At 45.0% G+C, this 22,689-nt stretch overlaps 1 protein-coding gene across 1 annotated transcript in view; it reads left to right on the top strand.

Annotated features, from left to right (window-relative positions):
- Positions 1-386: 386 nt before the first annotated feature.
- si:ch73-383l1.1 (receptor tyrosine-protein kinase erbB-4) overlaps positions 387-22,689 on the top strand; it is a 208,275-nt gene continuing 185,972 nt past the window's right edge. The window contains exon 1 of the mRNA XM_054624191.1: positions 387-450. Coding sequence (XP_054480166.1) covers positions 387-450 — 64 coding nt within the window. The remainder of the gene's footprint in view (positions 451-22,689) is intronic.

Raw genomic sequence — 22,689 nt, 5'->3', positions numbered from 1 at the left:
CACCCCCCCCCCCCCCCCCCCCCCCCAGCCACCGGCGCTGTGGCAGCGTGAGGAGTGAATGGCTCTCTGAGTATCCGCGGTGGAAACCGACCTAAACACCGGCCTGGGAACCGATAAACAAACACAACACATAACGCGGTGCGTAAAAGCTCTCCACCCGGGTGTACCAGCGGTCCGGTAAAAAGCCAAGAAGAAGAAGAAGAAGAAGACTCTCCCGAACCTGTTTGTTTCTTCTTTTTCTTTTTTTTTTTCTTTTTTTTTTTTTGGGTTGTTTTTCTGTGTGCGTGGACGAAAAAAACAACAACAAACCACGGGGGGATATCTTGGACTGGACATGTGAGTTACGGGAGTTAACAAGACATTCAGCCCCCTTTTTTTTTTTGAAGATGAAGTTCCTCGCCTGCCTCCTCGTCACTTTGCTGGGGATCCGATCGAGTGCGGCACAGTCAGGTGAGTGATCGGATGCGCGTCTCTCTGGACCCGGGTTGGACCTGAAAAGCAAGGGGGGTCCAGTGATGGTCCAAACACACACACACACACACACACACCTCCTCTGCTGAATCCACTGCACTGTTTTCCAATCACCCTGTCTTGTTCCATCTACATCGCTGTCACAAACTTATCACAACTTCATATGTTTGGAGTCACCGACAGTCGCACCTGCAGTGGAGCTGAGGCATCCAGCAGCCTGCAGGAGCGAGTCGGGGCTCTGCGTAAAAAAAAAATCTCTCCAAACTCCCCTCCCTGTGTGTTTTAACCTTCTATTTAGACCCTTAAGCTCATCAGATACAAGAACATCCACATGTTTTGCGTGCGTAAAGACACTTTGCTTGTGCGTCTGATAGGTGCATCTTTTGGTGAGGAAGCATCTAGAGTAAAATGTCTTTTGAAGAAAAAAAAAAACATCTTAAGAGAGCCAGTCTGTGATAGATGAGCCTGCCTTTTCTTATTGTGCCCTAAATATGAATGAATGCGCCATTGTTTTAATTAAATAGCTGATTTCTATGACTTGAGCTTGGTTGGTACAGTTTCTATTCCCCCCCTTTACTGTCTTTGAATCATTTAGATGTAGCACCAAACATGTCGCCTCCATCACTAGGACCCCCTGTGGTGTCAGTCTCCCGGACCACATCACTTCAATGACCCTGCAATATGCCTATAAATGCTTGTAATAGTGATAGTTTCCCTGTGTTGTGCTTCCTCTGGCACCCCTGTAGGCTATTTTGCTGCTGCAACATTTGCTGTGTGACATTGTGTTCATGATTTTTGCGACACTGTTCATCCGAGCAAACAATTTGAGCTGTTGAACTTTTTTTCCAATCAGCTTTTTGTTTTCACAGACTCAATAAGGACTTTAAATGTGATCCGGTGTTCTGTTTGGGTTTTGAGTTTTGGTGTAATGTCTGCTTTGGAATAATGTCAGACTGTGCGATGCAGAGTCGTATTTTGTTTTTTTTGCATTTTGGGCTGATAAGTACTTCATAATGCCAGAATCTCCTTTCTTAATTAGTATAATCAAGCTTTGGCAAGGGGATGCCGAACTGGAAAAGAAAGCGAAGCAGATTCAGGAAGTGGGATAGTGGAGTGGTGTGTTGATTGATGTTCAGAGGTGAACTTGGCCATCGCCCAACCTCCCAGAGGCACAAACGGGACTCCATGGACGCTTTTTATTTCTTTTTTTTCCTTCCCGCCTCCAAGGACGGGTCGAGATTTTGGCTCGATCTCTGGTGGTTTGTGGTTCTCGGGTAGAAGCTGGAGAAACAAACACACACCGGTGACTGCTTGGCTGGCTGTGGCGTGGATCTGGGATGCTGCCTATTAAGCAGGAGTGGATGGATGGGGGAGAAAAGTGGTTTATTTATTCACTATATGCATACACTCCCATCCAAGACATTTGTGATGCAAATTCCGCCCCAAGAATCCGAGCTATGCCTCTTGGGAGGTTCATTGTGCGTGTGGGTGTATGCTGAGTAGATATTTGTGTGCTCCATGTCCACTCTTTTCGCTTTAATCTCCCGCTTTCCTCATTGCAGCCTTTTTAAAAAAGTCTCACCCAGCCCCATCTATCAAGTCATATCAGGCTGGAGTAAGTCAAGATGTCGGCCTCAGTGGTGTTTAACATGGTGATTGGATCTGTCTGTGCGCTCCTGCTGTGAGACAAATGTCTGCTGCATTCCTGCCAGTCAGCTGTGTGTGTGTGGAGCTGTATGCACTAATGTGTGTGTGTGTGTGTGTGTTTTGTACAGTGCGACCACATGCCAAAAATGGAGGTGTTTCACAGCACAAGGAACTTGATTGATGACTTGTCTGACTGACTGCTGGCAGAGTGAGAGGACCGGAGTGTTTCTGTGTCCGTCTGCAGACTTGTATTCGTTTAAATTTAAGTGATTCAGAGCTGAAGGATTGACCCCAGCGATGCGTTCAAGGGTTCGTTAAAAGGTAAACTCAGTGGGAGGCTGGTCAACTTCCTGCCTCATCTTGAGCCTGCCAGGAAGGTTTTGTTCATGAAGGAAAATCTTACAAAAACAGAACAAATTAAGCCGACTTTTCTATCATAATTTCACCCAAATGCTCAAGTCTGAAGGAACTAAACTGACATCCATAACACATTGTTGTTATGGTGGTGGTTATTGTTTTCATTATGATAATGGGTTCTGGGTACAGCTAACTGATTATTGTCATTATTGACAAATCTGACAATAATTCTCCCAATAAATCTTTTTTTTCTATAACATATGTGACATAGTGAAAAGAAAATTACTTTTTATTTAAAAAAATATCAATCAGTTATCAGTATAGCTCCCATGAATCATCTGTTGATCACCTAACTGTCAATCAAATCAAATAATCCTCGTAGCTCGTGATGGTTGTTGCATCGTAAAACTTTGTGGCTGCAAATGGCAGACTTGGAACGACACATCTTCAGTCCTAAATCCTTCAATCCCTATGATGAAGACCATGCAATGTTGTTGAAAGCTCTCTACTGTCCCAACTACTGTCTCCAAGGTCAACGATGAACTTTCTTGCTCAGCCTATCTTCCTCATAGTGATGCATGGCCTTTTAAATTCAGCTTCTTTTCTACGGTGAGTCAGCTGATTTTGCTGCTGTCTCACGTAAAAAAAAGAAAAGGTGGCTGCGTTTTATTTAATGAACAATTGGTGTCTCTACGGATCTAGATGGGCGGATGTTTAACTTGAGATCTGTTTACGTTTTTAGCCTGAAATAAATCACCTGGTACGTGAATCACAACCGGTAGTGTCACCGTTCCTCCATCGAGCTGTCTGTTTGTCTGCTCGCCGAAAAAAACAAACGGCTCAAACATTTCAATCGCCGCGGCTCGGTGTGTGTATGACAAATGCTGCATTCAATTGTGTGTGTGTGTGTGTGTTTGGATGACATTTAAAGATGTGCTCTCCTGTGAAATGGTTGGGGGGGGGAGAAGGGAAGGGGGGGGGGGGAGGGGAACCCGCTGAATGCCAGTATCAAATTACTGGGCGTCCGTCAGCTGGCACACACCGAGACAAGGAGCTGGCCGAGGCTTTGTGGAAGACCGGCGGAAATGAGAATTTATTACAAGCTAATTAAGCTTTTTTTTTTTTTTTTTTTTTTTTTTTTTTTTTTTTTTTTTTTTGATAGCATCAGTCTAGACCGCCAGCCCCTTTTATGTGACAGCATGAGAGATGAGGGAGGTGAAGGAATTCAATCTTGCTCTAAATTAGTCAACAGTGCTATCATAACTTGGTGTCTGCCCGGCTGTGGCTGTGACGTAGCTGATGGAGATCTGTTCATCCGTCGGCGACTTCCGGTGGAGGAGACAAGCGGAAGGGGGGGGAGAATAAAATATGTCCGTTTGAATAAAACAGTAATAATTGCAGTTCAGTGAGGGTGACATTGAAGTGTAATTTGCTTCTTCCGTCTCAACTGGACAGTCTCAGCGGGTCGTAAGGGAAGCCGTTCAGATGACCTTTGGGCGGCTGTGGCTCAGTGGAGAGCAGGGTCCTCCCCCAATCAGAGGATCGGCGGTTCGATCCCTGGCTCCTGGCTCCGGCAGTCCATGTCGATGTGTCCTTGGGCAAGACACTTAACCCCAAATTGCTCCTGCAGGCTGTTCCTGCGGTGTATGTATGTATGTGTATGAATGTTAGTTGGGGTCCTGATGGTCAGGTGGCACCTTGCATGGTAGCTCCTGTCATCAGTGTATGAATGGGTGAATGATTAGTAATGTAAAAGCGCTTTGAGTGGTCGGAAGACTAGAAAAGCGCTATACAAGTACAGTCCATTTACCATTTACCATTTACCTTTGTGCCTTCTCCGAGGCCTGAGACAGCAGTGCACCGCCTCTCGATTACCATCTACACAGGCCAAGCAAACAAAGATGACGCTGTTCACAATAACAAACAAAAAACAAACAAAAAAATGTAAGCAGTATCTTTTTGCCTCCGGTTTTCCTCTTCCCATGCATTCTGAAGCAGTCCGGCGACGTCACGAGCCTGTTTGCTGACATTTTGTTTGCCGCCGGCTATACAGAGGAGCTTCTGTTCCTCCCAGTTTGCCAACCACCCAAATATTTACATGCCGAATCACAACTGCACACCATGGGGGAGGAAGACATCGCAAAATAGCAGCTTTGTTTTGGCCTCTGTAGCTTCTCCGTCCTCTCTCTCTCTCTCCGTCTCCGGCGCTGTGTTTGTGTGTTTGGCACGACGGGCTTTTACGAAAACCCCCGCGTGCCTTCGCCGCCTAATGATGAGCAGGGTTTTGGCTTTGGTTGTGCTGAGGCGTCCGGTTGCCAGCTCCTAGTGCGAGTTAGATTGGCCGCTCGGACGCTAGGAGACTGGCACAGTCAGGGAGGACTGAGATCTCACTCCTACACAGAAAAACACAGTTCATCCATGTACGGGGCATTTACTGTAAACACACCCCAATCTACAGGCTCCCCTTTTAATTCCATGCTGATCTGCTTTGTCTTTAAGTCTAGATTTGTCTTACACGCACACACACACTCATGCAAGTTCATGCCTTATGACTTTAAAGTGTGAGGCGGCTTCCTCATTGTTTGCTCCAAGCACAAGTCTTGAACCTTCTCCTAATGGTTGTTCTCAACTCTCTTTCTCTCTCTCTCTCTCTCTCTCTTCTCACACACACACACACACACACACATGCACAGAAGCGCACACACACACACACACATTGTGAGTGAGGCATGGCCCAGGAGAAGAAAGGACAGGAAAGACAGAGGAATCTTTTTTTTTTTTTCTCCCTCTTCTGTTTTTTTCTAGACCACTGGAGGGTTTGTTCGGCCCGCCACTTGTGATTCCACTCAGAGACAAATGCCTCCATCCTGCAACTGAGGGGCGTCCCACACACACACACACACACACACACACACACACACACACACACACACACACACACACACACACACACGCACACGCACGGTCAGCTCACGCCACTTCTCTTCTTTTATTTGACTTCCATTTCATTAGCTCTTTTTCACTTTCTTTCTCTCACATCCGTCCTCTCTTTTCCTCTCCCTCCCCCTCATATGTGTCCTTATCTCTTCCTCTCTTCCTCTCTCACCCATTAACATCTCCATTGTGCCTCTGTTTCACTTCCCCGCTCTGTTTCATCTTTCACTGCACCTCTGCTTTTCTTTCCCTCTGTTAACGGCTTCTTATTTTACTCGCCTCTCTCCTTCTCTTCCCCTGTCACACACACACACACACACACACACACACGCCTCCCTCTGTCTTTCATTAGCCGTGTGTGTCAGGCTGTCACCGAGCACACAGGGAGAATGGAAAACAGCTCATTTCTCCCCCTTTAATTGCGACACCCAATTTGTTTGGTGGACAACACGCTGTCGGCGGCTCCTTCATACACAACTCCATGTGTCATACACATGCTTCTACACATGTTTGTGTTCCTGTGTGTGTGTGTGTGTGTGTGTGTGTGTGTGTGTGTGTACTGGGACAAATCATGAAATACTCACTTCTTCAGTGCTACAAAAATGTAGGTGTCTGTAGTGTCTACCAACCCACAAATTGTAAAATAAGACAACCAGGTCACAATTTTAGCAGACTGGGCTTTATTCAAGAGGAGGCCTTAAAGCGACAGACACTAAAACAGTGCGTTTCAGACAGAGGGTGAATACACGTATATGCAGACAGACACTATGAGACAAATAATGTGTTTTTTGGACATTAAAGCATGTAATCATACTCTGGTAGAAACCCAAAATACAAATATGAAGCTGAAAATTGCGCATGATACAGTATATATATGTTTCTCCCTCGGGCCTTCCACACGTCTATCATAGAACAGTGAAAAGCCCTGGAGGAAGGTTTTCCAGGCCTGGTACTGGCATCATTTCAGCAGGGAGAGAGGGTGGAGATGCGAGGCTGGTGTTAGTACAAAGTCTATAGGTTGAAGCCGGATGGTGGTAAACAAAGCCCTGCACAGGGCTGCACAGACTGACACTGACAGTGATGGGTAAGGACTTGCCCTTACAAAAAAAAGCCGCTGCATCATGACTCTCTGCGTTGTGGATTTTAGTTCAGAGGTACCAAAAGATGGTACTGTCTACAACTGCTGTGCTTTAAATGCATCAAAGTCAAAAAACATTGTTCCTTCTGAGAATAGAAACAGTCCTTAACAGGTTGAGGTACATCTAATCTCACTTCTTCTTATGTGTAGCTCAGTTGCGGTTATGATTACCTAAAATGTGAGAAGATTTGTCTACAGTTTCAAATCATAGATTGTTAAAGCTTCCACTAAAACATTGTTGAACCATTGTTAATCTAAAAATACTCATTAGTGCAGCTTTAAAGGTGTTTTAGGATGTTTTATACTAACATATACATAACACGGGTTATGGTTTTGAGGCTTGATCCACCACGTAAGACTCAAATATATGAGTCCGTATGCATCCATTTGTGTATCTGTGCTCCTGTACACAAACGTTGGCTCTGGATTCACATTTGCAGTGCTGTGTTCAGGCACCAGGCCAACACAGGAAGTGGGACAGTGTCCCGCTTCCTTTGATTGGCAGCACTTCCTTGGCGAAGCAGGATCAAGTGCCATCGACTCCGTCTTTCACAAGCAGTCTGCTTCTTTTTTCCTTTTGAGTTCTTTCACTTGCTTCCCTTGCTTTCTGTTCTGGCTCTCAGCGCGGCACAATAGAGGCGCATTAGAATAACAATGGATTTTTTTTTTTTGTTCCTGTAACCTTGACAAAGTCTGACGTTTTTAATGAAAGTCTGTGAAAGGAGGAATGATCTCTAATCCCCCATCTGTGCGCGTGTTGATCCGGTAATTCAACCCCCGACCTGTAGATTTGTGTCATTACCTTCACTGTGTACTCTCTCTCTCTTTCTCATGTGACACACACACACACACACACACACACACACACACACACACACACACACACACACACACACACACGCACACGCACACCAACTCGTCCATCCTGCAGTTACATCTTATGGTCATTATAAAAGTAGCTATTTTGGATGTTTTCCATTGGTTTACTCCCTCTGTGTTTGTGTGTGTGCTTCCATGTGTGTGTAGTCAGGCCCGCCTGGTGTATTGTGTGTCAGCTAATCCTTGTTAAGATATTCACGGCAGCTAATCTGTTTAATTACACTACAAATTAAGGATATTTACTGTTCCAAGACTTTTATGCGACATCCGCCTTAATCAGGGCCTTAATCTGTCTGGCACTGTGTGAGCATGTCTCACTCTGTGTGTGTGTGTGTGTGTGTGTGTGTGTGTGTGTGTGTGTGTGTGTGTGTGTGTGTGTGTGTGTGTGTGTGTGTGTGTGTGTGTGTGATGTGATTGATACTCTGTATGCTTAGGCATGTGCGCCTTTGTGTCTATCAGGCTATTTCTGCCAGAGTCTGTTTGTTGATCTCTGCTTTAATTCTTTTCTGAATATTTGCCCATAATAATAAAGGATGGAAAAAAAAGAGAAAAAAGCCGTGGTGGCAGAGAAAGGCAACATTCACAAGGATTAAATTGTAATATCAGTGAGATGTTGCTACAGCGTTTTAAAGGACGCAAACCCGGACCAACGAGCATCACTCTCCTCAGACTCAGACTCATGTTCAGCTAATTCTACACGATTAAAACTGTGTTCCAACCATGGAAACACGCTGCGTTCTCTGTTGAGGCAAAATAATGAAAGCAGGCTGATGCCAAGCGTGTTTGTGCACATACAGAGCAGCGTGTGTTCAAATTGAATGCAACGCTTTAGCGCCTCTACTTAAATTTTTTGTTTTTTTTGTGTGTTTGTAGTGGCTTATTAAAGAAAATGCCATTCATTGCAACCCTTTTTTGGTTTCTTTTATGATTAATTAAGTAAATTAGCTGTAAAAAAAAAAGTGCAATATTTAAGAACTTCCTTTCATGGTGTGTAAAGCAAAAGCAAGCTCAATAAAGTACAAAACCGATGAGTCTGAAGAGCTTTTACAGCTTGTGTTTACGTACAGTAGCTGCACATCCATGCATACGAGTTAGAGGCTGCGAGTGTGTGTGTGTGTGTGTGTGTGTGTGTGTGTGTGTGTGTGTGTGTGTGTGTGTGTGTGTGTGTGTGTGTCAGATGTGTGTGTGTGTGTGTGTGTGTGTGTGTGTGTGTTCAGATGGGGCGTGTTGTCCTTTTTAAACGGCCCCTTCCTGCGATGGTGACCTGTAATAAATGAGTGGGCGCGAGAAAGTGGCAGCCGTGACAGCCGACTGGGGAGGGAGGGAATAGTGTGAGAGAGAGAGAGAGAGGGGGGTGGAGAAAAAGAGGTGGAGGTGTGTGTGTGTGTGTGTCAGAGAGCGAAGGGAAAGACAAAGCAAGACAAAGCGGAGGTAAAAGAGATGGAGAGTCTCTGAGGGTAGATAAGGAGCGAGCATGAGAGGATGAGGGGAAGACAATGGGAGAGAGGGAGAGAGGAGGTGGTGGTACAATAACTCGACCAGAGGTGGGGACTGTTTCTCTGCTTCCACTTGTTCTTCTTATCCTGATTAACCCCATCCGCTCCGCCTTTTTTCTGGCCTCTCTGAGGTCACCTTGCAGGCCCAGCAGAAGTACGGAGGAGAAAAAAAACCTTGGCTAAGAAAGATGAGGGAGTGCACCCGTACAAGAATCTGTTTGTGCATTTCTTTGAGCGTGCATCAGCTCATTCATTTGTCGAGGGGCCAAAACACACACTCTCAGGCCCTCACACACACACACACACACACACACACACACACACACCTTAGTGCCCCCCCTGGGTAGTACCTTAACCAGTTGCTCTGTGGCAAAATCGCTCCTGGCAAGGTGAGAGCGAGCTGCTGGTGTGTCGTTTGCAAGATGGGAGACAGAGAGAGCTAGGGAGGTGGTCTAATTTCAGCTGAGAGAGGAAGAGGTGACGTGTGTGTGTGTGTGTGTGTGTGTGTGTGTGTGTGTGTGTGTGTGTGTGTGTGTCCAGTGGAGGTTAAGGTGGAGTGAGAGAGACAGTGTGTTTTCTCTGAGGAGCACAGCTATCACCGCCGATGAACGCTCCAATTAATCAGCCCGGGCTCTCACACTGTGTTCGTGTGTGTGAGTATCTATTGTGTGTCAAGATCTATATTTGCATCAGCGGGATGCATCATCATCATCATCATCACACACACACACCTTGTTTTGCCTTGTCTCCATGGATAATGCTAATGGGGTCACATGTGTTTGTTGTACCTGAAGGAGAGAGAAAGATGGAGAACAAATACTGGATGTGGGTGTGCATACGTTTGTTTATTCACAACTGCGCGTCCTCTAAATGAAATCATATACAACCCATTTGCATTGGCAAATATGTTTCGGTTTGAAGGGTATTGCCAACTGGATTCCGCACAACTCTTGGAGCCATTCACTGCCAAAACAAAACGCTCATTCACTGTCGGCCCATAAAAACTAAGGTAGGAAGAACATGACCTTGTTTCAGGTTGGAGATAAAACAGCGGGCACGATCAACAAAGTCATTAAAAATCCCTGTTTAAAAATATAAAATTCAAAAAAAGACGGTGGTCATTTTGATGAGGTTTAGGAACAAAAATGATTTGTTTTGGGTTAAAATCAGTCAGGAAACAGGAAGCAAAGACTTTTGGTTGACCATATGTTCTCCATGAAGTCCTCCCTCCTTTGGAATTCATGGCTCTATAACAACGGCACTATTTCTCTCTAAAACAAAAGATAGATTCTCGCATGCATATATTTATTTTGTTGCTGACATGGTTGTTAATCAAATGCAATGTATCGCAATCTGATTTTTCTGATCATCCATTCCCTAGAGGGCATGTCAAAGGCCTGAAATTGCTCGTCTCTTTGGCCAAACCGTCTGAAAAACACAGATTTACAGAGAAAGCTGCAGCTACTCACATTCATGAAGCTGGAATCAGTGAATGTTTGGCCTTTTTTTTGCCTGATAAATGACTTGAAAATGCGTTATTTATCCCAGCATAAGAAAACCATCGAGATTAAGACATCTTCATCCGAATAAAACCAAACTGACACTTTAAAAAAATATCTCAATTGTGCTCCGTCCCAGGTTCATTCCAAGTCCATTGAATTCCCGAGCGGCCGCATGCATTCGTGTGTTTTCCTGCAGATAAGCGCCGTGAGAAAAGAAAATCCTGAGCGGAGGAGAGACAGAGCGAGCATGAAAGACAAGACAGAGAGACATTTAGAAAAAAAAGCACAGAGATAAATACAGGGACAGATAGACTCCAAACACACCGGCGGTCCAGACGGCGCTTCATACCGTCACGCTGCTGCCCTCCGCGAGCCCCGTGTTCCACTCCGAAATGAAATTCTCAAAAGACTCCACGCTCCCCTTGAAAATCGCGTTTCAACCGCGGGGCAGTGGGGCATACAAACAGCTTCACTCACAAAAACGCACCATTGTGGTCCGTCATAGCTTTTTGTGTGCTGGATTATCGGCTGCTTTTAGAGGGTTTTCCAGTCAAGGAAACACTGTAAAATCCTATTAGGGTAGAAAATGAGATCCATGCTCATCAGTCAGTGTTTGTAAAGCAGAGAGAGATGTGATATTTGATTTCTTTCTGGAGACTTCTGTGGACACTCAGTGATAAATTATGCATCTCATCTTTTTTTGTTTCCTCATATTTGATTATAAATGTATAATTTCACTCATTTAAAACCTTTCAGTGGCCCTTCAAGGATTCCCAGAACACAAAGCAGTTTTTTTTATACTCCACTCAAACTGAATGTCCTGGTTTGACTGAGCTATAGCAAGCAGAGTCTTTGCAGAAAAAACATTGTTCTTTCTAAGTGAGGATGAGATGGGGAGAGAGAGTTGTCATAGCGCCTGACAGAGACACACACACACACACACACACACACACACAACGCCGGGTTAAGCGTCACAGATATGACGCTGACATGAAATAGTGGAATGGGGAAAAGATATGCAGTTTGTCCTACATGGGAACATATTAGATACATAGACACTCACGCAGGCAGTCATATTTAATTTCCCTGCATATACGGGGAGTTTTCATTTCCTTCCCCTGGGACGGCGTATCTACCTGCAGGGCATGTGAGTTGGAGGTACAGTAAGCACGCACACACACACACACACACACACACACACACACACACACACACACACACACACACACACACACACACACACACACACACACACACACTGACGGAGAGGGAGAGAAACAGAGATAGCAGACGAAAGAGATCTCGACAACAAGAAAAGGCGAGGGTCTTCTCGGCAGGCAGAAGAAGTTAAAAAAAAAAAAAAAAAAGACATTCCGAGGTGAGAGAAAAGGGAAACCGTTGCAGCTCTTCTTCTTCTTCTTCTTCTTCTTCTTCTTCTTCTTCTTCTTCTTCTTCTTCTTCTTCTTCTTCTTCTTCTTCTTCTTCTTCTTCTCCTTCTTCTTCTTCTTCTCCCACCATCTGCCCCTCCGATTCTCTCATTTACTTAATTAGAGCGCTGTGCGTCTCAAGGCCGCTGCTCCCGAATGGCATCAGCTGTGCAATAGTGTGTGACTGGTGCTTATTAGCATGCGTGCACACACCTCAGGCAGTGCATGTGCGTGCATCTGCAGGTGTGCACGTGCCCTGGGCCGGCTTATGTCTGTTTGTGTGTGTTGTGTGTGTGTGTGTGTGTGTGTGTGTGTGTGTGTGTGTGTGTGTTTGGAGGGCTTACCGAAGGCAGGGCCTGTTCAGAGCAGAAGGAGCGGGTGATTGCAGCACCCTGGTCCATAAACAAAGTCTGGTAAAAGATGAGTGGTTAGCAGTTTTTTGGCTCAAATGCTCGCTATTGCAGCTTTCACTAACTTTAAGCTCTGCAAAGCTTTGACTGATTTGTTCCTGGACTTCCTGTCATCCTACTACGCGTTACTCCTCTTTTTGTTCCCGATAACAGGCAATATTTTAATAGAGAAGTGTCCATGGTCCGTTCCATCTGTGTCTTTGAGATCAGCCTCTTGCCTCTAAACTTTATTTAAAGCCTGTGAAACAAATGACAAATTCAAGACATGGGAGCGGCCAGCAAATAGAAACACAGTCATTGATTCTCCGCTAAATTACGAAGACAACATGGGTATTTTGTATTAACTTTTTAAATGGTATTGAACTGGAAGTAATTGGTGGCTAAATTGTCATTATGATCCACAGACGCTTGTCTACTCAGCCTTTTTATAGTCTCATGTAGATGGGGATATATTCGGGCAGGGAAAGCCTTGAAACATTAACATTTACAGCAACTCCTCATTTCTTCATTTCCACCTGAACTAATGCGTTTCCTGTTCGATAGCTTTTGCAGTTCCATCAGCCAAGGTGACCCGCTGCACACACGTCTACGTTTATTTTTTTTTTTTTAAAATGAAGACGAAAATGAGCAAAAATCCAGACGGTTAAACTGATTTAGAATGACAATGAAAATACACCTGCATTGCAGGTTTTAACAGACTCTTCTAATGCAGCTGTGGTTAGGGGGTGGAGAGCATCCATCATATATGTGATACTGACCGGCTGATAGCTGATATTTAATAAAAGGCCAGTGTCTGCGAGATAAAATGGCAAACCAATATGTCTAACCCTTCGTAGTATGGATTGTATAATAGTGCGTCTTTTTCTCAAGGAGTAGTAGAGCATAAATGCTACAATCCTTCAGCATGAGATTTGATATAATAATCAATAATAAAGGCTTAATTATGTAAATGAGCTGACTATGAGTCTGACCAATCACATTCAAAGTATCTGATTGTCGTTCTTGAACCGATGAGTGGATTTTCATCTTTCAAGTGATTTCTAAAGTTCCATGGGGGGGGAAAACGGACGTAATCGGTTGTTGTGTTGAGTGTTGCTGCCACTTTTTTTTTTGGGGGGGGATTGTAATCTATGCTGTGAACACACACAGACAGGAGAGACGGGTGGATGGACAGACTGTAGGCCTGTCACTCACTCTTCCCTCCTCCCTCCTGAAAATCTTCGTCTTCTGACAGATATCGTCTCGTTTTCTCCGCCTGGAAGTTTTGACTGGCATGAGAGAGAAAGGAGAGGAGAGAGAGAGGGGAAGGGGAGACGGGACACGGGGGTGGGGGTGGGTGGGTGGGTGGGGGAAGTCAGCCAAGACGCCGAGAGCTGACGTGGCATTCTAAGTTTGTAACTGTGCTGTGTCGCAGACGCTTCCAGGCTTGAACGCCGCTTTGTTGTGCGACATCAAACACGTGAGAAGCCACATTCAAGCTCCTTCATTCAACCCTCGCAAACAAGTTCGTGGGGAAAAAGTCAACTCTTCTAGGGAAAACATTATGAGGGTGTTCAATTTGTGCCAGACAAACTTAACGAAGGGCCTTTTTTTTATCACCTCTGAGAGCTGCCTCGCTTTGTTTCCTTCCACATCTCCCTGCTGATTTGTATTCCTGTAAAAGAAGCACCTTTTACGTCAGAGTCTTGCTATCTGGAGCAACCCGCTATCGCCATCCTGAAAGTAAAATCCAGTTGAAAAAGGGGAGGAGGGAGAGGAGCTCCAACGAAGCTTTGTAAGGAGAGATGGTGATGCAAGGACCCGGTGTTATCAGTGGGAGGGCTGCGGTAATCGACTATCGTGGGGAGAGAGGCGGCAGGGGGTCCCTAGTTATCAAGACAGCTTTGGAGACTCCCAGAGAATCTGCAACAATGGAGAAAGAAGCAGGAAGAGTGTGTGTTTGTGTGTGTGTGTGTGGATGTGCAGACACACACATTTGAATCGAGATAACCCCCCTTTTTTAAACTTCTTTTCTTTCTAAAGGAAATAAAGTCATTCTTTTTTGACATACAGGGTTTGTCAGATTATTGTAGATTAAATTAAAGTAAATTCTTCAGCAATAAAAGGTTTTTTTTTTCTTCCCCAAAAATGTAGTTTTTACGAGCTTTTCGCTGAAGATTAAAACGATTAGAAACTTTATGCGCTTAGTTTTCTTCTGAGCATCTGGCGGTGCTTTGACTCGGCGTTGCAGATGTGGTCGCAAAAGAGGAACTTTTTTTATTTAGTGTTGTATAAGTCCGATAGATATTAAAAGTATTGCTTTACAAGACAGAACTTTATGGAAACTCCCGATTAAATTGAAGAAAACATAATATTATATATCGTCCTGTTTGCTTTTGCAGTACCCTGGCCTTTATGCAAATAATTAGCTTGTGTTTCTACATGAGACATTTGTGGCCTGTTTGTACGTGCATATATATCACAGAACCATGATTTATTACACGGAGGCACAAATTAAAACTAATCATCATATTACCAGCGAGTATAAAAAAACTGCATTCATATCAGCAGAGAGTCACAGCCGCCTCTTGTTCAGCTCCACACTCAGAAGAGATGAGAGTACAACACCGATATAAAACTATACAGGCGCATAAAACACTCGCTGCACATTTGCCTGTGCGTGCCTGTATAATGAGCATCTGTGCTGTTTTTTTTGCTATCAAACGTTATTACCTTTAACAGCGCACCTGTCTGTTCTGCGCCTCAGATAAAGAACGGAGATTTCGCTTTTTTTTTGGAAAGCCCTTTTAAATGCCAGCCGGCAATAGGCTTGGTGGGTAGTTAGAAAAAGAAGAGCTGACACACACACACACACACACACACAGACACAAACACAGAGCAGCAAACATTCTGTTGGGAAATATAGTGCTGCTAATTAGTGGAATTAGCCACAGATCAAAAGATTCAATTAAAAAGTGGTGTTGTAGCGTGGAAGCAGCGGGCCTCATTTGCATCACAACACATGTTCGGTGTGGACGGTGCAGGCTGACGGACGGACGGACGGAGGGAAGACACAATATGCCGTGTACATCGCAGGAGTTCATTGAAAAGCTGAAACAGACTTCCACATATACTCCATACAGCAAATATACCGCAGGAAACATAGTTAAAGGGGCGGTTTACCCAAATTACTAAAACACACGTGGCTAGATTTGGTTTTCATTTTGTCCAAGTTATGCTGCCAACCAAATACATTTGTTTTACGGCAATAAAATGCCTTCAAGTGAACAAAATTTCAAAAGAACTTACAACACCTCGTCAAACGAAATTGAATGCATTGCTACAGCTGGTGTGAGAAATATGTCATATGGATAAACTGGCCCTTTAAACTTAAGGACCACATTCATGTACGCAAACACACTTGAACACACACACATACACACACACACACGTAGCAGGAGATGAGAAATTACATTCATTTACCCGGAGATGAGACATTACATTCATTTGCTCGAAGACTCCCAAATGGAGAAAACACACACGAACGCAAATGAAACACGTGCATTCATTTGCACTGTAGTGGACACACACACACACACACACACACACACACACACACACACACACACACACACACACACACACACACACACACACACACACACACACACACACACACACATTAGCTAATCAGAAGCATTGCCTTCATTTGCAAAAGCGCACACACACACACACACACTCTTAACTTTCCGTGCCGTTGTCCGTACAGTGTTGTTGGCCTTTCAAGTTCCAGCCTTAATTAAGAGTATAATTAAGTGTGTGCTGTTATGGCTTTGCTCAGTGGGGTTCGTGGTTGTGTGTGTGCGTGTGTGTGCGTGTGTGTGTGTGTGTGTGTGTGTGTGTGTGTGTGTGTGTTTGCATGTGTGTGGACTTCCCCCGGAGCTGCCGAACATGCTCTCTGCCACAGCTTGGACCAACCCGGCCAATTCACTGCATCGCTAATTCACCATTTAAATAGCACATGTTTGAGTCCTAATTAAATACAGCGCCGACACCAGCAGGACACGTTTTTTTTTTTTTTTTTTTCTCTCCTCTCGATATTGTTTGTTCCAGCGAGAGGAATTGCACGGTCTAAATGTCATGCTGTGTAAAATGTGATTTCCTGCTGTGTTTTGTTATTCCCTGTATGATGGTTTTATTTATGGGTATTATTTTTTTTACCCTCCGGCTCAATGTACCTCCTCTCTTTCTGTTTCTCTTTCAATGTCGCCTTTGTTGCTTTCTCTGTCACCTTTTTATCAGTGGCGTGTGAGTGTGTGTCTCTGGGTAGCTGCTCTGTGTGGTATGTATGTATGTATATGTATGTATGTATGTATGTATGTTTTTCAGTGAAAGTCAATGACATGGAAACCAACCCCTCATCTGGATGTTCTTCTGATGTGCCACTTTTTTTTTGTTTGTTGTTGATTCAAAGGCAACTAAAACTGCATGCTTAAAATTATGGAAAACCGTTAAAAAAGAAACCAATCTTGACTTTCGGAAAAAGTTTTAAGACAAAAGCACAGACAAATCCTAGCCATCACAAGGTAGTCTATTCTACTCTAAATGGACCATAATTTACTAAATGAACATCATGCTGTATGGAAGAAGACTTGTAACTAGCAATTGAGATCATAAAACTCATATTCACAATGTATACTGAGGTAATAAATCAAGTGAGAAGTAGACTGATTTTCTCATAGACTTCTATACAATCGGACGTCTTTCTGCAACCAGAGGAGTCACCCCCTGCTGGCCATTAGACATACTGCAGCTTTAAGTCACTTCCACATTGGCTTCACTTTTAAGAACCAAATGTTGCTGCCTGGTTATTCACAAACACCTGAACACTTTGAGGAGGACGTTTACTTTGGTTATGTTGTGAGGAACCCAGAAAATATCCTCCTAAATGGACCCCTTTAAATTTTCTATTGCAATGTGTGTTAATGCAGTAGCTGACAGGCTATGAAAAGCTCTATTTAATAGGCTACATAGTTGGGTAATTGTATAATATTTCAAAATTCATGGTAGAAGAATAGTTTTTGCAAAATATAGCAAAAGTCCTACATTTTGAATAGTTTTTTCTAACCTCATTTGGGGGGCCCTTTTGGATGGATGGCCCCTAACATTCTCCTATACAACCTATGCCTAAGGCCGACTCTGCATTATCAACCAGCGCTGTCTGTTTCCTCTCCACAACACTCTTGTTTTGTCAGTTCGAGGGTGCAGCCATGCTAGTGTCGATTCTGTGAGTGAGTGTGTGTGTGTGTCTGTGTGTGTGTGTGAGTGTAAGTGTGTGTGTGTGTGTGTCTGTGTGTGTGTGTGTGTGTGTGTGTCTACTGTCTGCTCCATTGGCAGTTTGTAGCTCCATGCTGTGTTAAATGGGAGTGTCCAGGCTGCTACCAGGCCTCATTCATCAGCCTCATGCAGGAACAGACCTGGCTGCCGGGGAAACCACCTGGGACACACACACACACACACACACACACACACACACACACACACACACACACACACACACACACACACACACACACACACACACACACACACACACACACACACACACACACACACACACACACACACACTAATGTTTAGCAATCAGCTCCACCCTCAGCACCACGGATTAATCCTTTGACATTTTAAGATGTGCGCACATGCATTTAAGCGTGTTTTGATGTCTCGACCTCTCATTTGGCGTTGGTTGACACCGACGCCGTCTCCCTGACCCCTGCGTCCTCCTCGGTGTCCCCACGGCATCTTTTCCACCTCTCTCAACCCCTCTTTGCTTTTTTTGCAGCTGAGTCTTTCACGCCTGACTCCATCTGCCCGCTTGGCTGCCACTGTTGTACCCGCTCACACGGCAGCTCACTGCTTGAGCCAAGAGCGTGTCGGCCAACATTGGTGTGCGTCCAGTAAATTTCCTCCTGTAGCATTTCGCCGGATTAAAAGAAAAGGAGAAAAAACAAACATCCAGGGTAGCACTTCCCAAGAGGCACCACACTTCCACATGGGTGCTAAATGCTTTTGAGAAGCACTCTGCTTTTTTTTCTCTTCTGTTTTAATGTTAAAAGGCTAAAAAGTGAAATATCTGTCTATTTTTGCATTTTCAAGGACCTGTCTCTTAAAAGGGTTTTGATGATAGCGCCTTGTGAAGCCACGGATGTTTGTGAAGCCTCTTTTATTCAAACTCCCTTCTAGTGCTGTGAGTGCATTACTTGTTCACTAAGTATGGCTGAATATCCTTTTTTTTGTTCGTTGCATTATTTAAATCAAGCACCTTGAGAGAACTGTGCATTTGACAGTTTTTTTTTTTCCCTTCCTCAGAACTTCCTTTTTCCGATTGTAACAAGTGCAAACTCTTCAGAGTTTAGTGTTGAACCGCTCTGAAAGCACCAGGGGGAATACAGCGTTTTAACAATGCCAGATTCAAAATACTTTTTGCCATTATTCTAAGTCAGAAATTATTAGGAAAACAGCAAACAGCCTTTTGAAAACCGGGCCAAGTTTGTTCAGCTGAGGGAGTGTTTTTAACTGATGCAGTCATTATGCTTTAAATACCACATCATGTACTATGGACATTTGAAGAGTTCTCCATTCAATCATTCCTTCATTAGTATACACTTGGGTTTGGTCTTTTTTTCTCCTCATAATCTTTACGATGAGAAAAAGAATCATGGCTCACGTCAAGTCCTGGAAAGTCTTGAGAAAGATTTTCCGAGCTGCTCTCATCTCGTCTCTCCGCTCCCATGAACTGAGGGGGAGATTTATACGGCTCCCCTTGACCTTGAATTTCCCGTTTTATCCCTTTTTTTTTATTTTACACCGCGAGTGTTCTGTTCCTCTGAAGACCTACGCCTTTGTAGTCTTAAATCGCTATTCCCCTAGTTGTAAAAGAACAGCAGTTTAGAAAGATGGAAGGAAGGAAGTAAAAGTGTGTTTTTACCCCCCGATGAAATTCATCAGGACTTGATGAGCAGCTTTTTATCACCCTAACAAGTTGAGGAGCAGCAGCAGCAGCGGCGGTGGTGGTGCTTTGGACATGGCGATCAGTCCTGTGCGTCTACACTGATACCTTGATGAGCAAAAACTCAGCAACCGACTCAAACCGCTGCTGGAGAAGCAATGAGATGAAGCAGCTCTGCAGCTCGGCCTGTTATTTCTCTCTCCTGGGTCTTTTCAGAGGAAACGATGGTGTCAGCGCGGCCGGATCGGTCACAGCTTGATCCTGATCTCTGTGTTAACCCTCACTGGAGGCGCTGGTGTCATTCGTGTCATTTAGTGATTTCTTTTTCTAACGAGGTTAACCCCAATCCTGTGGGCTGCCGCCTCCATATTGTGCGAGACATCAAAGCCTGTGTAGCTTCTGCAGAGCGTGTTTACAGTTACTATTTGACCTTCTTCCTCCTGACCCCTCGCTTCATTTTCACCCTGTCTGCACGGTGTGAATTAGTGAGAAAATACATCTTTTTCCTTCTGACAGCTTCTTATATTGTCAGAATGCTAGATCTTTTCTCCCGCGTGAACGTCCGCTTCCTTCCTCTTCGCTTTTTTTCTCCTCACCTCCGTGAGGTCGGGCCCCCCTCGCTAATTGGCCGGCAATGCCTCCCCTGGGGGAGGAGGGGGCGGAGCATGTGATTGACCCGGGTGATAATCAGCGTAATGGCAGCCTGTGGAGGCGGCGGGGGGGCCAGCTGCCTGCCAAGGTGCTGAGAAAGCCCGCAGGAAGAGGAGCAAGAAGGTGGGAGGCTGCTTCCTTTCAAATCGGCCACCGGTGTTTCTCTTTGTGCCTCGATGGCTGCACAGGGACGGAAGCTCCGCCTCCGACTGTGAGCTTTTTGTGTCAATCCACCCTCCTCCTCTGATCTGCGTGGAGAAATGCCCACTTTTCTCCTTAATTTAGCTCGTTTCCGTTCCCCCCCCCCTCTCCTCGCTCCTTGCTCACCCATGCAACCATCGAGGTGTCATTAGCACCGCGTCCTAATTAGTCCAGTGCCAGCTAATTGTGCTTCTGACGCTGCGTCTCTGGGGAGGCAGGCCTTGCTAATTTCAATAAGAGTAAACAAGCAAACCGCTCCCCACTGACGGCTATGGATTAATTAGAGAGCATCCGCGGCGTGTGCCCACTGAAGGGAAGGAGGAGGAAGGAGCGTCGTGGAAGACGCGGCGTTGAGAGGAAGCGGGAAAAAGCTGCAGACGAAGAGCGCGAGGTGAAAGAGAGTTCGCTTTCGTTGCTGTCAAACGACGCACTCCGAGGCTGGCGCTCATTGCGGGAGATTACCATCACTTTCATTTTGCTCTTTCGTTTCCAAAGCGATGTGCTCCGCAGATCCCCCCCGTTGAGATGTGTTGTTTGTCACAAGTTTCATTTAAAAGGTTGGAAATGAAGCAAACAAGTCTGTTTTTCTTTTCCTAGAGAGGGACTGCTTTGTGTACACTCGGGGCCCCTGATCGCTACAGTACAGTACAACGTTCCTATTCCTCATTCAGCCCAACAGAGCCACCATGTTCTGTGTTGTTTGTGTAATATTTCAGGTTGGCTAAGTATGCATTCTTTGCATAGTTTTCATACAGATACTCGTGGCCAATGAGCAGCTCCGGTCCAGTGGTTCTAGTTGCAGTGCCTTGCTCAAGAGAGCCTCAGTCGCATGCATACTTCATTTTAAGCTCAAGTTTGGAAAGTGTGATATCATAGTTGTGCATTGCCACTGTGATGTTTGATGTAGACACATGTTCTATGCTTCTATTTGCTGAAAGAACTTAATATGGATTAAATGAAAATGAAATCATCCATTCATAGATTTACATGAAGTTTTATGAAGCAGCTCGTCAGCTTTGTGGGCTTCTTCAGACACTTCTGTGTACGTCGTGCTGGAGAACGATAGTGTTATCATTCGGAGACAGGAAGCTCCATTAGCTGATGAAAGCGCACACGCACATCTGAAAATTTTCCAGTGCTGAGGAGAGAAAATACACAACTAACAAAGTCTATCCAGAAATAATTTTATGCTCTGTTACATCTCTTTGTGATTTTACTTTACCAAAACAAAGTAAACTCTATGATTCAGCAAGTTGGCTTCAAGATTTGAGGCAGTAACCTTCTTATCACTGGACTTTTCTCTTTTCGCCTCTTGCCACGACGGATGAGCGGATGCAAACGATGAGCAGGTGCTGCGTTCACTTCCCACCCCCGTATGAGAAAGTCACAGTAGTCAGTGAATGGATGGGCCGCGATGTGCCGGGCCTATCCGTCTCCGTGGCTTCTCCTTTTTTTTTTTTTTTCTTCCCGCTATCTGTGAAATGCAAGTCGTCACATCTCACTCTGCCGCGGGCGGTATCGCACACTCTCCCTTCTCACCTAATTAATCACTCTATTGAACTTAATGCCACTCAACAGAAAACAGTTGGCAGCGAGAGTGAAGGGGGCCCTCCCTCTCTCCTTCTCCCCCCCCCCCCTCCCCCCTTTTCATTCCACTGCAGATTGTTACACGCAGGCAGTTTTTCATTTTTTTTTTTTTTGTTCATGGTCCAGATATTTCACCCATTGTTTAATCGGGTTCACGGAGGGCCACTTCTTTATCACCGCGAAGCCAGTGTGTGTGTGTGTGTGTGTGTGTGTGTGTGTGTGTGTGTGTGTGTGTGTGTGTGTGTGTGTGTGGCACGAGGTCACACATTAACAGTGGAGCACCACATCCGCTGGTGACGGAGCAGGCTTGTAAATCTGAGGCCGCTGAAGGGTGCACCTCCTCCCTCGAGACATGAATGGAGTGATGGACTTTCATTACGGGCGCCATTGTCCACGCTTAAGCACACACCCACACGTGCACACGCACATTATCAAGGCGCTCTTTTGGGGGAAAAAGCAAACACAGAGAAAACTGTGAAAATGACCAAAAAAACACACTCAAATACAGGTATCCCCCCCCACACACACACACACACACACACACACACACACACACACACACACACACACACACACACACACACACACACACACACACACACACACATAGCTCATATCCTTTCACACTCTTTAATGACAGCACTTAGAGATGCCTCACAGGAGCCGAGGTGTTGCCGCTGACTTCCTGATGGACGGTTATTTTTCAAGAAGACGTTAAATTTAACTCTGTGTGTGTGTGTGTGTGTGAGTTGCAAGTTTTGTCATCTAAACATGTGGATCCTGCGAGGGGTATGAGATGGAAAGAGAGAGAGAGAGAGAGAGAAAAGGGTGGGGGTGGAGGTGGGGATGGGCGGAGGGGGGGTAAGGGAAGGATTTATGGGTGTAATAATGGGATCTCATTGACACTGAGGCATTTTCTCTCATCCTCCTCCCATTATTAGATGGATGGAACAGGAGGGAGTAAGCGCTGCAGCATATGGGCGGGAGAGAATGGCAGGCTG

This window comes from Anoplopoma fimbria, chromosome 22 (assembly GCF_027596085.1).
Source record: "Anoplopoma fimbria isolate UVic2021 breed Golden Eagle Sablefish chromosome 22, Afim_UVic_2022, whole genome shotgun sequence".
Taxonomy (NCBI): Eukaryota; Metazoa; Chordata; class Actinopteri; order Perciformes; family Anoplopomatidae; genus Anoplopoma; species Anoplopoma fimbria.
The sequence above is the reverse complement of the archived record's forward strand: the minus strand, read 5'-3'. Positions and strand labels throughout refer to the sequence as shown.